General features: G+C 35.0%; 1 protein-coding gene across 4 annotated transcripts in view; it reads left to right on the top strand.

Annotated features, from left to right (window-relative positions):
* LOC150109592 (activin receptor type-1-like) overlaps positions 1-15621 on the top strand; it is a 238237-nt gene that overhangs the window by 97764 nt on the left and 124852 nt on the right. For all 4 annotated transcript variants that reach the window (XM_090409163.1, XM_090409157.1, XM_090409149.1 and 1 more), the window contains exons 2-3: positions 2427-2536; positions 13088-13295. In XM_090409163.1, coding sequence (XP_090265289.1) covers positions 2450-2536; positions 13088-13295 — 295 coding nt within the window. In that variant the 5' untranslated portion in view covers positions 2427-2449. The remainder of the gene's footprint in view (positions 1-2426; positions 2537-13087; positions 13296-15621) is intronic.

Raw genomic sequence — 15621 nt, 5'->3', positions numbered from 1 at the left:
AAAAAAAATTATTTTTCAAATTTTATTTTTTCCAGATTTCATATATATATATATATATCTGGAAACGCACGCACACACAGGGTGGCCCATAAGTCACGAAGGGGATTTAAACCTTTAATAACGTTTTTATTTTTTCATTCTTTATTTATTTATAATTTATGAGTTATAATTTTAGTAGAAAATGTTTTATATGGAGCAAATGTAATAACTTGTAATAATTTGTTTATTTTTTTTGTTATAATGAATTACAGAAACTGGAGATTTCTGTTATTAGATATGAAAAAACCACATTACATAAATGCCTTCCATTTTCAGCTTCACAAAGACAGGGCCCTTTCTGTGGCATGTTCCCTGATAGCTGTTAATGTTAGAGTTAGAGCTTGTTCACATATACTTTTCCCTTCAGGTAACTCCATAGGAAGAAATCAGAAGATCTGGAGAATGCAATGGCCAATTAATTGCAGATCTTTGTGAAATTATTTTCAAAATCAAACTGCATGCTCTGTTAGGTATCTATCTGGATACTAAATGAATGAGGATCGGCTGACAGTTTGGGATTTATTATTATTATTATTTCCCAAGACCTCATGGAGTCAAAGACTCATCTGGGAGGTCCTTTTATCACACGCACACACACACATCTCATCATACCGTGTCTTAAACACACTCAAACTCCTTGCAGACACCACACTCTCAGGCAAGGCATTCCAATCATTCACAACTCTGCACAAAAAAAAACCTGCCTCTCACTCCCCTACTCACACCCTCTTTATACAGTTTCCAGGGATGACCTCTGGTTCTCCCCTGATCTCCCACTATTCTCTGTAGAACTTCTCCACCATTGATCTTATAACAACCCTTTACCAACTTGTAGGTCTCTATCATATCTCCCCTCTTCCTTCTCTCCACCAGACTCTGCAAATTACATCTTCTCAATCTTTCCTCATACTCAACCATTCCAGAGGTCAGAAACTACCTTAGTCAGTCGCCTTTGGACCCTTTCCAACATCTCTTCATCCTTCTGAAAACCCAGTGTCCAAATCTGGGCACAATAGTCCATGTGTGGCCTAATCAAAGCCTTATACAATGGAACAAGAATCTCCCTACTTCTACACATCAATGTGTCCTCTGCATCATTCCCAGAAGTCTTTGTGTTGTCTTCACAATTTTGGCGATGTGTCCCCTAAATTTTAGATCCTTATCCACTATCACCCCAATGTGGTTTGATATTAAATCTAGTGTCAGACAAGGATGTAGATTATCCCCTCTGTTATTCATTTTCTATATGGATCACATTATGAAGGAAAGTGGTATTAAACCTGATATCAGAATTGGAGATGTTAATCTCAGCTCTTTACTTTATGCAGACAATTTTATACTTTTAAATAAATCCAGTACAAGTCTGCAAGACTCCCTGACTAAATTGAATACATGTTGTAATGTGGTATTAAAATCAGCAATAACAAGACAATGAAAATAGGCAGAAGCATTGAAAATATCAACTGCATTGTGAATGAAGAACCTACAGAACAAGTAAAACATTTCAGCTACTTAGGCATGATTTTTAGTGAAGATGGTAAATTAAATATGGAAATAGACAACAGAATCAACAATGCCAGTATGGTACTAAGTCAACTGAATAAATTTATATTTAATAGGAGAAAAATTAGTCAAAACGCTAAATTAGCTGTGTAGAAGACCGATTTTAACTTATGGATCTGAGAGCTGGGTTAGAAATAAAACTTTTGACCAAAGATTAGAGACCACAGATATGCAAGTCCTGAGAAAGATTAGGGGCATGTACAAATGGCATCAATGGCAATATCGTATTAAAAACGAGGATATTAGGAAAGACCTTGACATTGGCAACATCCAGGATCGCATTAGCAGAGCTAATCTCAGGTGGAATGGTCACTTAAACAGAATGGGAGAGGAAAGATTAGCAAAACAAGTGTGTTCTCTGCTAGGTTGGCAGGAAAAAGACCCAGATGAAGACCAAGTTATAGGTGGATTGATACAGTAAAAATTGCCTTAGAAGACAGAAATATAAAGATCTGATAATGTGAGTCTTGATAGATACAGATTGATTTGGAGGAAAATTGTTGGTAGGAAGTTAGTAATGATGCAAGTGCTTCATGTAGTACTATTAAAATATCCTATACACCCCTTTTGGATACATGTCAGGAATTTGATGATGATGATGATAAATTGCATGATTTTGGTTCATTTTTGGGTTGTGGACTTTTTCATGATTAGTTTCCAAATATTCCTTAGAATACCTGAAAAAATTTCATAATCAAAGAAGTTATTTGCATTTTAAATCCCTTCATGACTTACAGCCACCCTTTTATATAAGTGAGCAAAATTTTCTCTATTGATTCCAGTAATTGTTTCACTTTTTTTCTTTTTTTAAATGTATTTTATAGGAATTCAGCACAATAAAAGCAAGATGGTAAATGCTACCTCACTTTATCGGTGCTATTCCTGTGAATTGGATACCTGTGATGATTTAACCATATGTGGCAATGCCTTAATGGTAAGACTTAACATTAATAGTTTTCTTAATAAAGCAAATTGTGGAAAATAATTTGATAGTAGTAGCAATTTGGATAAAGAGTTGAAATAAATTATCTAATGAGAAAAATAGCAAAAAGTGAACTTTTATGAGATTGTGCATTATGAAACATTTGTCTGTCTGTTCCGGAACTTCTTAACAGTAAGAATTTGCCACAGATATGATATTATTATTATAATTAAAAGAAACACATGCATTAACCACAGCGAAAATTATTTAATTGTAAATATTTCATCCTAAGTATCTTAGGACGTCATTAGTACAGTAGTTTACAACAACAATAGGAATAACATACAGTTAGGGCGCATGATTACAATAGAATCTCATTAAACATGCGTAACGTGTTACAGAAGTAAAAAAAATAATAATTATTATTTAACACAATTTTGTATGACAATTTCCCTACTTTAGGAATAGTAAAAACGTTGTTGCGGTTTAAGTTTGGTCTGTGTAGTAGGGCTTCAGAACTTTCTTTGTATATAAACTTTTATATAAACATTCATGTTTATATAAAGATCTATGTAAAAATTTAGACTTTTCCCAATGTATCCTATGGTTTGGATTTTCAATTTCGTGTTGAGAGAGGCCAGATTTCTGCAGTTTAAAAAGACGAATGTGGTCTTGATGTTCCGAGATGCGTTTCTGAACAGACCTACCTGTCTGTCCAAAGTAAGACAATTTGCATGAGCATGGAATCTCATAAACGCAAGGCAACATCAAAGGTGAGAGTTTGTCCTTAGGAGAAGGTAACAAGTTGTAAATTTGGTTGAAAGGTTTGTAAGTAGTGGCAAAATTGTATTTCTTCATAATTTTAGAAAGACGTTCGAAGATGCCTTTGACGTAAGGTATGGGAATCCTATGGACTTCTGCCTGTCTGGTTTGATGTGTGGAGAAGTGACTGATGATTTTTTGAGCTGTTTTAGGATTATATCCATTTAGGATGGCTGTATTTTTGATTAATTCTAATTCCTGGTTTAAAGATTCTTCAGAGGAGCAGAATTTGTGCGCTCTGGAAACTAGTGATTTAATAATGCCAGATTTCTGAGATGGATGATGAGCGGAAGAATTGTGAATGTATCGACCTGAGAATGTAGGCTTGCGAAAGACAGACGTGGCGATGGAACTATCTTCCTTTCTTTGGATGTGTAAATCCAAAAAGGAGACACCCTGTGGACATTCTTTTTCTAACGTAAAGTTGATGCGATGATGAAGAAGGTTAATTTTATCTAGAAACAGTTATAATTCATGTTCAGGATGATTCCAGACTGCAAATACATCGTTGACATATCTTACCAAATTTTTGGTTTGGGTTCAAAAGTGAATATTTTTTCCTCAAGGTGTTCTAGAAACAAGTTTGCTAGGTTTCATGATAAAGGCGATCCCATTGCTGTTCCTTCTTCTTGCTTGTAAATTTGACCTTTCCAGGTGAAGTAACCTGATGCAATAAAAAACTTGAACAATTCAACTATATCAGATGGAAATTTTTGAGTTAGTAATTCTATTGTTTCTTTATGGGGAATGTTTGTGAAGAGGGAGAAAATGTCGAAGCTGATTAACAAGTCAGTTTTTGATAGTTGAATGTCTTTAATTTTTGTGTGAAACTCAGTAGAATTTTTGATTGAAGAGACTGAGTGGCCTATGTGAGGGCAGAGAAGGTTAGATAAGAATCTTGATAAGTTGTAAGTTGAATTGCTGATACAGTTTATGACGGGTCTAAGTGGAACATTAGTTTTGTGTAGCTTAGGTAAGCCATAAATTCTAGGAGGTCCTTCATGGTATGTCTTAAGTTTTTTGATTGTTTCTTCATCTAAGGAGGAAGTTTTATTAAGTAGCTTATTTAATTTTCTGAGTTGACGTTTTGTAGGATCATAATCCAATTTGGCGTAAGTATTACGATCTCGAAGAAGTAAATTCATTTTTCGGTCATATGAGTTTTTATCATGAACCACAGTGGTATTTCCTTTATCAGCTCTGGTAATGATTATGTTTTTATTATATTTTCTTTCAATTCTGATGGCAGGATATTTAATTATGAAGGTTTGGCATTGTAGATCACTTTAGCTACTTCAAATCGAAGTCTGTTGGCTTCAATACTGGAGAGATGGTCGATGTTTCTTTCTATATTATGTATGAAGTCTAAATATGGGAAGCATTTTGGTGAAATTGCAAATTTATGGCCTCTTGCTAGAACATTTAATTCATCTTTTGTTAGTGGACGGTTAGATAAATTGACTACCCATTTTTCCGCTGGTAATTTGTTAGTGATCTTTTTTGATCGATTTAATAGATTAAGGTATTTAATATGTAGAGCACTATTGCTTTTATCAAAAGTTTTCTTTTCTGAATTCTTTGAGACGGTTATAATTAATTGTAGCAATTCTTGATTTAACGTATTTGACAAATATTACAGAACTAGAAACAGGCAAGTCTGTTTCTAGTTCTGTAATATTTAAATTGTTTGTTGCTAATTCATGCTTAGAAACTCGTAACTGATTGAGTAGTAAGGAATGACTTGCTTTTAGGAATGATAGATTTTATGGGCACCTGGAGATTTGATGGCTTCCTTCAGTTTTGCAAAGGTTGGAATAAGATTATCGCGTCTGCACTTTTTTAAAAAAGAGATTCTAGCTCGTAGCTTATCCTGTTTTAATTGCAGTTTTCCTAGTAAGCTTGTCTTCTCCACTGTCATTTCCCCGTGAAGGAATAAAACTTTTTTAAATAATGAAATTGTGTTAAATAATTAAAAAAAATTTTTTTTTTCACTTCTGTAACACGTTATGCACGTTTAATGAGATTCTATTGTAATCATGCACCCTAACTGTATGTTATTCCTATTATTGTTTTAAACTACTGTACTGATGATGTCCTAAGATACTTAGGATGAAATATTTACAATTAAATAATTTTCACTGTGGTTAATACGTGTGTTTCTTTTAATTATGATCGCACCACAGGTTTCGTTATTTAAAAAAATATTATTATTATTATTATCCAGGCCTCCATGGACAGATTGGGACAGATTGGGCATGAGAAGTCAGATTAGGTCATGTAAATTAAGGGATTTATATCTGTTTTATTATCTTTTTTCTTAGATATGTTTTATAGTATATTACTGCTACTGTTTGGTTATTTTTCTTTATTGTATTTGCATTCATAATATTTTTTTTCAGATATTGTAATATTAAGTATTGCAGTAAAGTGGTTCCTAAAACACACACAAGAATAGTGCAATAATAAGTGTTCTTCCCTCTCCTCTCATTCCCTCATTGCCAATTTTTTATTGAATATTTTGAAACACAAGTGCTTGACTCAGCTCTCAAACCTTTCTGGTTAAGATACTGTATATGTATGATGTTTGGCCTCATAGCCCAGGCATATTTACTCTTTCCTCTCTCACCTCAATAGTCTTCACCCTAGAATCCAGTTTACTATGTAAAAGGAAACCAATAATAGTGTAATTTTTCTAGACACCTTGGTATCCTGCCTACCTAATGGTAATCTTGTCCCTTTTGGTATACAAGAAATCCACTCACACAGGTAGATTCATTCATTCATAAATCCCCCCCCCCCTTAACAATATGGTATCATTAAAGCACTGACCAAAATGCCTATGACCTTTGTTCCAATAAGGTCTATCTTGCAGCAGATCTTAATCATATATACCACAACTTTCTTATCTATGGCTACAGTTTCCACAGTATCAAATAAATAATCATTTCTTCCTTGAGAACTCAACCTTTTCTTCAGAAGGATTTTAGCAATGCTGTCGTAATCTCCTGTGTCTGAGGCACTTCAGAAAAAATAGCCAGAATCTTAATGAAATACAACCTCTTCTCGGCTTTAAAGCCCACTTGAAGCCAGTTACCTTTATCCATTGCACTAAGGACCAAATCTCTTTTCTCTCAATTCCTAGTGTATATAGAGTTCTCTGTTCCTGCAAGTTGGCCTACTATGGACAGACAGAAAGATCAGCTGCCATTTGCATTGAGGAACATAAAAAATACATTAGCAGTCATGACTATTTTTTTATACTAGGGGGCGAGCTCTGTCAGGGGACGGAGCCCCCCTAGTATAAACGTAATAAAATACGGTTATATATTTCACCCTATGGCTTTTATTTCATATGAGATTGCCTCACATGCACTGCCATCTTCATCTCCATTTTCCTACTGAACTATTTTGGGCTTTAATTCTGATATCATTAACACCCCTTTTCCCCCCATCATGTTCCCTCTTTCCTCTCTGAAAATATTATATCCTTAAATCTTGTATCCTTCAACTGAACAAATTGAAGTAATTGGGTAGGGGAACTAAAATTGAAAAGGTTGAGTGTAAGCAGGAGAAACTTATGCAGTGAATGTATATTTGTTGATCCTTTTTCGCAGAATACGTGTGTAGAGGCTTAAGTGCTCTGAGGACATCATGTTGGAGGCTTAATGGATTTTTTACAACACTCAAAAAGAATTAAAATAGACTTTAATACTTCCTATATTTCGTCCTAGTCACTAGGACATCTACGGGGATTACAAAAAAATTAATGTAACATATGCACAAATAACAAACAATACTAAGCCCAACCACATGGGTGACACTAAAGTCCTATCTAGGTAGAGCGCCCTCTAAGGGCAGTAGTAGGTGGCCTGGAATGTAAGGTGGGAACTCTGGTGATGAGTGTTTCCCAAATCTTCGGAAGCTTAATGCAACCATATTTATTGAGATTTGGTTGGTTTTTGAGAGCTGCTGCTGCTTCTAAGAAAAGTCTCTCTTTCTTGAATTTGCTGTAAATGAGCATGGTGGTTTTCTTCCATGATACCCTGTCGGTGGTGTCCAAAACATGGTCAGCCAAGCCTGAATGGCCATAGTTGTGTTTGAAGATGTAAGACTTGTGTTCCTCTAGACGGATGGATGCTGATCTGCCTGTCTGTCCAAAGTACGCCAGCTTACAGGAACAGGGTACTTTGTGAACTCCAGGCAGAGAGAGAGGAGGGAGCTGATCTTTCGTAGAACGGAAAAGGGTAGCCAGTTTGCGGTGGGGCTTATATGCTGTGTGTAGATTGTATTGTTTTAGTATCTTGGCTATTTTTTCAGATGTGCCACGGATGTAGGGTATGGTGATGGCATTTTTAAAATCTTGTTGACGAGAAGGAAGGGGAATGGGGGAGGAGTTGATTATTTTTTTGATACTGTGATCGCTGTAGCCATTGGAGAGGAAAGTGCTGTGTATGTGGTTAAGCTCGTTAGTGAGAGCGGTTCCACTGGAACAAAGATTGTGGGCTCTCTTGGTAAGAGTTTTAATAATGCCATATTGTTGAGAGGGGTGGTGGTGGGAGAGTTTGCCTGTGTGTGTGGGTTTTCTGTATACGGTGAAGGTAAGTGTATCATTAGGCAGGCGTGTGACTAAGGTGTCTAGGAAGGGTAAACAATTGTTCTTTTCCTTTTCCATAGTGAACTGGATTCTTGGATGTAGACTATTGAGATGACTGAGGAAGGAGTCTAACGTGTCTGGGCCATGAGGCCAAATAGAGAACACATCATCTACATATCTTAGCCAGATAGAAGGTTTGAGTGGGGCTGAGTCTATGGCTCGTTTTTCGAAATCTTCCATATAGAAATTGGCAAGGGGGGGTTAGAGGGGGGAACCCATGGCAGTTCCCTCTATCTGCTTGTAGATTTTGTTGTTCCACGAGAAATATCCAGAGTTAATGGCAAAGGAAAAGAGATCTAAGATGTCAGAGGGAAAAACGTTTTCTAAGAGAGATAAGGTGTCAATTAAGGGAATATTGGTATATTCACAGTTTTTCGCAGAATAAATTGACGAATAGAGTGGATAAAAATTGACATGGGACTACTGAAATTAGTATCATGTATATCAGTTCTATAGCTGGTACAAGAACTAAAGGGAATCTGCAATTTTTGTATACTAATGCAAGAAGCATTTGAAATAAGAGGGAAGAATTTTTTGGCATTAGTCAGTGCAATCTCACCAATAGTTGTAGGCATTAGTGAAACTTGGCTGTCAGAAGAAGATGTGGTTACTGGAATTGAACGTGATGGGTACAGTATTTTCAGGGAGGATAGAGAAAATAGAATGGGGGCAGGAGTACTGTTATACTGATAGCTGATGAGTTGCAGCCAAAGAAAGTAGTATATCAAGAGGATAGACGTGTGAATGATAGTTCATTTGAGGTGGTCCGATGTGAAATAGTGAGCAGTGCAACCAAATATATAATGGGTTGCTGCTATAGGCCAGGGGGGTACAGGGGGTGATATTGAATTCATGCATCAGCAAATTAGTGCAATGAGTGCCGGGCTAGTGATTATTATGGGGGATTTTAATTATGGTGATATTAATTGGAAGGAGGAAATATCACATGGCAAAAAGGAAATGAAATTCATACACCTTCTTAGAGATAATTACTTGAAACAGTACATAACTGAAGGGACTCGTGGTGTGAGAGTGTTGGACCTGGTCATTGGCTCAGAGGACATACGTATAAGTAAGGTGTCCTCGTTACCTTCAATTGGTGAGAGCAATCATGTCGTATTGACTTGGGAGGTTGCAAAATTTGTGGATTTCTCTCTTAAGAAGGGGTATATATGTGGAACTACAGGTTAGGCAATTATAACAAGCTTTGGAGTGAGTGAGTTTGCAGCCATCCATGGCAGAACATATTGCTGGGGAAAGGTGTTAGCAGTGCATGGGATAAAATCAGCAGGTGTCTGAGGAAGGCAATATCAGAATGTATTCCCCTAGTCAGGAAGACAAACAAGGTAGGCATTAGATGGATGAGTAGTAGTAGTACCAGGCTTGATCTGCAAAAAAAGAAAATGTTATGTAGAATTTACAAGGAGAAAGGCGATCAGTACTCCCATGAGCAGTACAAGGCTCAAGCTAGGAAGGTTACCAGCATGGTAAGAAAAGCTAAATTAGATTATGAGAAGACCTTAGCCAAGGAGATTAAGGGTAATCCCAAAGAGTTCTTCCACTATGTGGCAAGTAAAAGGAAGAATGACTTGGGAAGGATAACCTTAGTGGGTGCTGATGGTATTGAGGTGACTAATATAGATATAATAGTAGAGTTACTGAGTGATCACTTTTCAAAGGTCTATCACCCAAGTGAAGATATCTCTGTACATGTAGCAATAACTAATGTGAGAATTGAAGTTAATAAATCAGAGGTACTTAGTATATTGCAGAATTTAAATGCAAACACTGTTGTGGGTTTAGATGGAATATCAGCTCAGGTGTTGTGTGAATGTGTGCAAAGGAATTGTCAATGCCTCTTACTTGGTTATTTAACTTAAGTTTGAACTCTGCTTTGGTCCCTAGGGAGTGGAAGGAAGGAAGGCAAAGTGGTTCCTTTGTATAAAGGTGGCTCTAAGACTGCAGTAGTTAATTACAGACCAATCACCATCTCTGGAGTGTGGTAAAAGTATTGGAAAAGTTGGTTAAAGAGAGAATTCAAGGATGGGTGGATCAGAATATGATGCTCTATAGGGGCCAACATGGTTTTGTAAAAGGTTGATCCTGCCTTAGCAATTTATTAACTTTTTATAATTGAATGGCATCTGAGTTGGACAAGGGAAATGGCTACACAGTCATACTTCTGGATTTTGCTAAGGCTTTTGACAGGATACCCCATGGAATACTGTTGTGCAAATTAGAGCAGATGGGGATGGATACTAAACTGGTAATATGGATAAGAGAATGGCTCAGGGAGAGATACCAGAAAGTGGTGTATGGAGGAGCAGAGTCCAGGATGAGGCAGGTGACCAGTGGTGTACCTCACTGCTCTGTGCTTCGGCCGTTATTGTTTAATTTGTACATAAATAATATAGGAAATGGCTTGAAGAGAGATATTCAGTTGTTTGCTGATGATGCAAAGTTGGATAGCACAATAAAAAATCAAGCTGATGTTGAGAGTTTGCAGGATGATTTAAATAAGTTGGCAAAATGGGCAAAGGGTAATGGATTTCAGTTCAATGTGGAAAAGTGTAAAGTTATGCATTTTGGGATTAAAAGATTACCAGCTGTGTACTACATTGATGGAAGTACTCCAAGAGATTGATGAGGCTAGGGACTTGGGGATGTTGGTGGATAAGGAGATGAATTTCAGAGAGCACATTGCTAAGGTGTCAAGATTGCACATAGGATTACTTGGTTATTGAAGAACACACTAACATCCAGAGATAAAGAGGTTATTATTCCCCTTTATAAGGCATTGATACTTCCACATTTGGATTACTGTGCTCACTTCTGGTCACCTGGATTCCTTGGAGATGAGGAGGTTGTGGAGAGGGTTTAGAGGAGAGTGACTAAGTTGGTGAGTGATGTAAAATCCCTACATTGATAGATTGAGAGCTTGTGGATTGCAGAGGTTGGTTGATAGGCAGAGAAGAGGGAATATGATAGAAACATTTAAATTACTAAAAGGTTTTTATAAGATTGATGCAGAGGGAAATATTTCAGCTGTGTGATAGTGATGAAAGAACAAGAGGTCATCCCTGGAAATTAAAGAAAAGTGTGGTTAACAAGGGTGTGAGAACAAGGTTTTTAGCCTGGAGGGTGGTGAAAGAGTGGAATTCACTGCCTGACTTAGTTGTGAATTCTTCGTCTGTAAATGAATTCAAGAAGAGGTTTGATAGTTTGGGTCTCCTGCGATGAGTCTACTGACTCCATGGAGATACCCGTAATAATAATAATTAGCATTCCATACCTATGACTATATTGTTCTTCAACTAAGTGTCACTAATGCCTGTAATCTTTGGCCAAGTTTAACTAATCAGTAGCAAAAACTCCTCCCCTCTGTTTTCTTGATGTGTGGCATTAGCATACATAAACTTCAATATCTTCTTTGGCTCCATCTTCCTCACACCTTATGTTGTCATCCCACTCAGTTTCAGAACCCGAGGAGCTACATTTATCATCATTTAATCAATATTCTGCTCATCATCCTCAAGACTAGTATAACTCAATATATTGGTATTGTTTAATGCATTATTGATATATAGCATTTGCCTCTGAAACTTTATAACTTTTTAAGGTAAAAAGTTTGCTATTTGGCTATAAAAAACATTATTGGATATTTATTTATTACTCTTCTTTTAATAGACATTATCATTAATTATAAATTAATGCATGTTTATGCTTCGTGATGACTACGTTGTCTTTTTTTAGTTCCACTGTGGGATGCAGAAGTCCTACTTCTAGAGTAGAGTGCACTATTATACTATAAGTTAGTGGGTGTGATTGCATGAAATCTTTTAAAAATATATTTGAATTCTGAAAAATCCTGCACGCATGCACACACACACACACTGCTTTAAAAGCAAGTATTTTTTAAGCCAAATTGTTGATAGCTACTAACCTAAGATAGTACATCAGGTTAGACTACTTATTGAGTTTTATGTACATGTTATATGCACCGTTACATTCTCATCAGTAAATTTCAAGATGCCAACAATTCAGTGGAAAGCTTAGTGTGCTTCACGGTGTGCAAAATTTGAGTTTGTGATTTGTGTATAACAAGAATTTAGGTTAATCTATCAGCCTAATCCACTTGAAGAGAAATATTTAATATGCCTATATAATCAGTTTAACACATTCATGACAGGCACCCTACAAATTGTATCATTAGGTATTCACTCATGGGGCAGGATATGACAAATTGTCTCATACTTTCTCTTTGTCATTTGCCAGGTGTGCAAATGACAAAGTGAATCGAGAAACTAAAATAATGTTTTTTTTGCTTTCTGGTTGTGTAATGGTTTTTATTTTTAAAATTCTAATGTTATAGATGTACCATGAAAACAGTTCACAGATATTAGTTTTACACAAAAATTCTACTTAAGAAACTTGAAATTAGCATGTCATAGATATTGTCAAATATGTAAAAGTGTGCCTGCCTGTCTTAAGAAGAAGGAACATGTTACAAAGTCGAATGAGCTACTGCCAAACCCACAACATGTGTTCAAGAAATTGGTAAAATCATGGAGCACAAGTCTACAGGATGCCTAAGAATTTTTCAAGATTAAGTGATTGTTTCAGAAAGGGTTGACTTCTGAAAGAAAACTCCCAGTTTTCTTCAGTTTCTTCTTCTTCTGTGCAATTATATGAAGATAAGACGAAATTAGAGATGATGTAACTATATTTACTCCAGAAATGGGGTGGAGTCGCATCTGAGTTACTGATGGATGTATGCTGAGTCACACACACACATTCACTGAAAACAGAAAAGTTTACACCCAAGTCTGTCATTTAAAATATTTATACTGCCGTACCTTAATTTTTTCCAATAAAATATTGGCATTCTTTTGTGGAAGCTGTATTATTATGATAAGGTACTGCTGCTTGAATTTTAAAACAAAATATCAACAACATATTTATTTTGGAACCATTAAAAAATAAAAATAATAAAAAAGCAACATTTTTGAGTCGCATGTGTTTAGCTTTTTATATGAAATGACTTTGGAATAATCTGTTTCAATATTAATATTCATTCATTTTATTAGTGCTATAGTTATAGCATCATTGATGCCTATGGTCTTCAAAGCCTTCAGAGAGGATGTGTTCTGCAGCAGGACTGGATTCATATGATGTGTAGTACCCGTCATCATAGCGGTAGGCATCCACATTCCAGTCAGTATAGTAGTCAGTGCTGTAAAGGTAATTTATGCAACAATGGGACCTTTCCAACATTGGCACCAAGCCCATATTTCAGTAAGTTTGAAAATATGTTTGAAAAGATATGTTTTGGTTGCATTGCTCTTTGATTAATAAGAATTATTTTTATGAAGATGTAGTTTTATTATTAAGAAAAATAAGGTAAATAATTCTATTCATTGTGGAATTCACACTTTTATCTCAAGAAAATTATAATTAAGATAAAATGCTAACTTGATTGCCCAGTGGATAGTGTACCTACTCTCCAACCAAAGGCTTTAGGTTCAAATCTCACTGTGAAGTGGGAGTACATTGCTTTAGGATGGTTAGATATTCTGCAATATCTAACTGTTGGCTAAAGGTTACATAATTCAGAAAGCTTACTCTAAAGTCCAAACAAAACAGAACTTTTCAAACTACAAATGATAACAGTGTTGGTGGTCTCATACCATGCAATGACTCTACAGGGTTTCCAGGTTATCATTTGTAATATAATATTATATTGTTGTACATTCTATTCAGCGCTGGCCCGAGCAAATTTTTGAGTGTGCAAGATTTTTTTTTCTGCCCTTTGGTCGAAAAAAATATTTTTTTCCCTTCCTTTGGTTTCATATTTATATTATTTATTAATATATCATTTTTTTTATTAAAATATTAAATTACTAAATAAAAATTTCAGATTAATTTTGTTTTTTAAATAAAAATATTATATTTATAAGAGAATCAAATTTTCTCAATGAAATTGGATATAAATGTTTCTGTCCCAGGGATTATCAAAATAAAAATAATTATTTGGAGCTTATATAATTAGAATAAAATATAATTATCATCATATGTATGTATAAATTTAATATTTTTGAAAAATATGATATATTCAATTTAATTAATTTTTTTATTTTTTATTTTTTCTGCCACAGTATGATTGTAACAAACCTTTGTAAGTTTTCCGCCCATTTACTTTTCTGTGTGTGGTATTTGCCCATTCCGCCCCTGCCTCGAGCCAGGCCTGATTCTATTCATTATTTTATGGAAACTATAATTGGTAGCTAGTTGTGTTTTTAACACAACTGGCTATCAATTATAGCCAGCTGTGTTTATTTTTTATTTTTTCTGCCACAGTATGATTGTAACAAACCTTTGTAAGTTTTCCGCCCATTTACACTACTAATTATGTGGCATCTTATTATGTGCTTCATTAGAGTAAAATTATCTAAAAAATAAAAAAGTAAAGAAAAGAAAATTTCAAAAAATTGTAACAATTTTCGTATAACAAAATTTTCAAAGCTATCATAATAAAGCACTTCAGGTTGTGTTCAGAACCATTTTATCACCTCCTTTGACCTATTAATCATTTTTGAAAATGAATACATTGAGATGTGTCTTCAGTTTAGGAAATAACCAAAAGTCCAGTGGAGCCAATTCTTCACTGTAGGATAGTTGGTTCCACAACTACAAATCAGTTCTCTTTAAAAGCATTGGAGAGAGGGAGATTATTTTGAGAAATAGTGTATGAAAATAGCAACCCCAAACTATCTTTTGTTTTTATTTCACTGACATCTCTCTCTCTCTCTCTCTCTATCTTTTGGACAGGTGATTGTCACAATGGGACATTGCTTTCAGTATGTCACCCATAGTATTGCTCTCAAAATTTGTTTTTGTAAAGCTTTTTAAGTACAGGCATAACCTATAACTTTATGGGAACTATGTAAATCAAGTTCACTTGGTTTACATAATTTACCATTTCTCAAGCAACTACAAATTAAATTGTTTTTATCATATTATACAGGATTCTGAACGAAAACATTTCAAGAAATCATATTTTATATTTTTAAATGAAGTTAAGAAAAAAAAGAAATGCACTAAAATGATTGAATTATTAAAAAGAATCAGATTAGATGGTAAAGACATTAGGATCATCGAAAACTTATATTGGAACCAAAAGGCATCTGTTCAAGTTGATGACATTATTACAGACTCCATTAACATCAAAAGAGGAGTAAGGCAATGATGCATGCTTTTGCCTCATCTTTTTAACATATATTCAGGAGCCATATTGAAGAAAATTTTAGAAGCAAGAGAGAGAGGAAGGGATTAATATAAATGGTGAAATCATCAATATCATCTGATATGCTGATGACACAGCTCTCCTGCCTGACAGTATTCAGGATCTTGAAAATCTTCTTGAACTAGTGAACAAAGAGAGTGAAAGAAATGAGATTAAGAATAAATATCACCAAAACTCAATTCATAGTCATAAGCAAGAAACTAATTCTTAATTTAGCACTTTCTTTAAATGGGAAACAAATAGAAAGAGTGACAAAATTTAAATATCTTGGATGTTGATTAAATGAAGAATATAATCCAGAAATGGAAATAAAAGTTA

The sequence above is a fragment of the Typopeltis vanoorti genome, chromosome 2, assembly GCF_054136105.1.
Source record: "Typopeltis vanoorti isolate ZY-2024b chromosome 2, IOZ_Tvanoo_1.0, whole genome shotgun sequence".
Classification (NCBI taxonomy): Eukaryota; Metazoa; Arthropoda; class Arachnida; order Uropygi; family Thelyphonidae; genus Typopeltis; species Typopeltis vanoorti.
The sequence above is the reverse complement of the archived record's forward strand: the minus strand, read 5'-3'. Positions and strand labels throughout refer to the sequence as shown.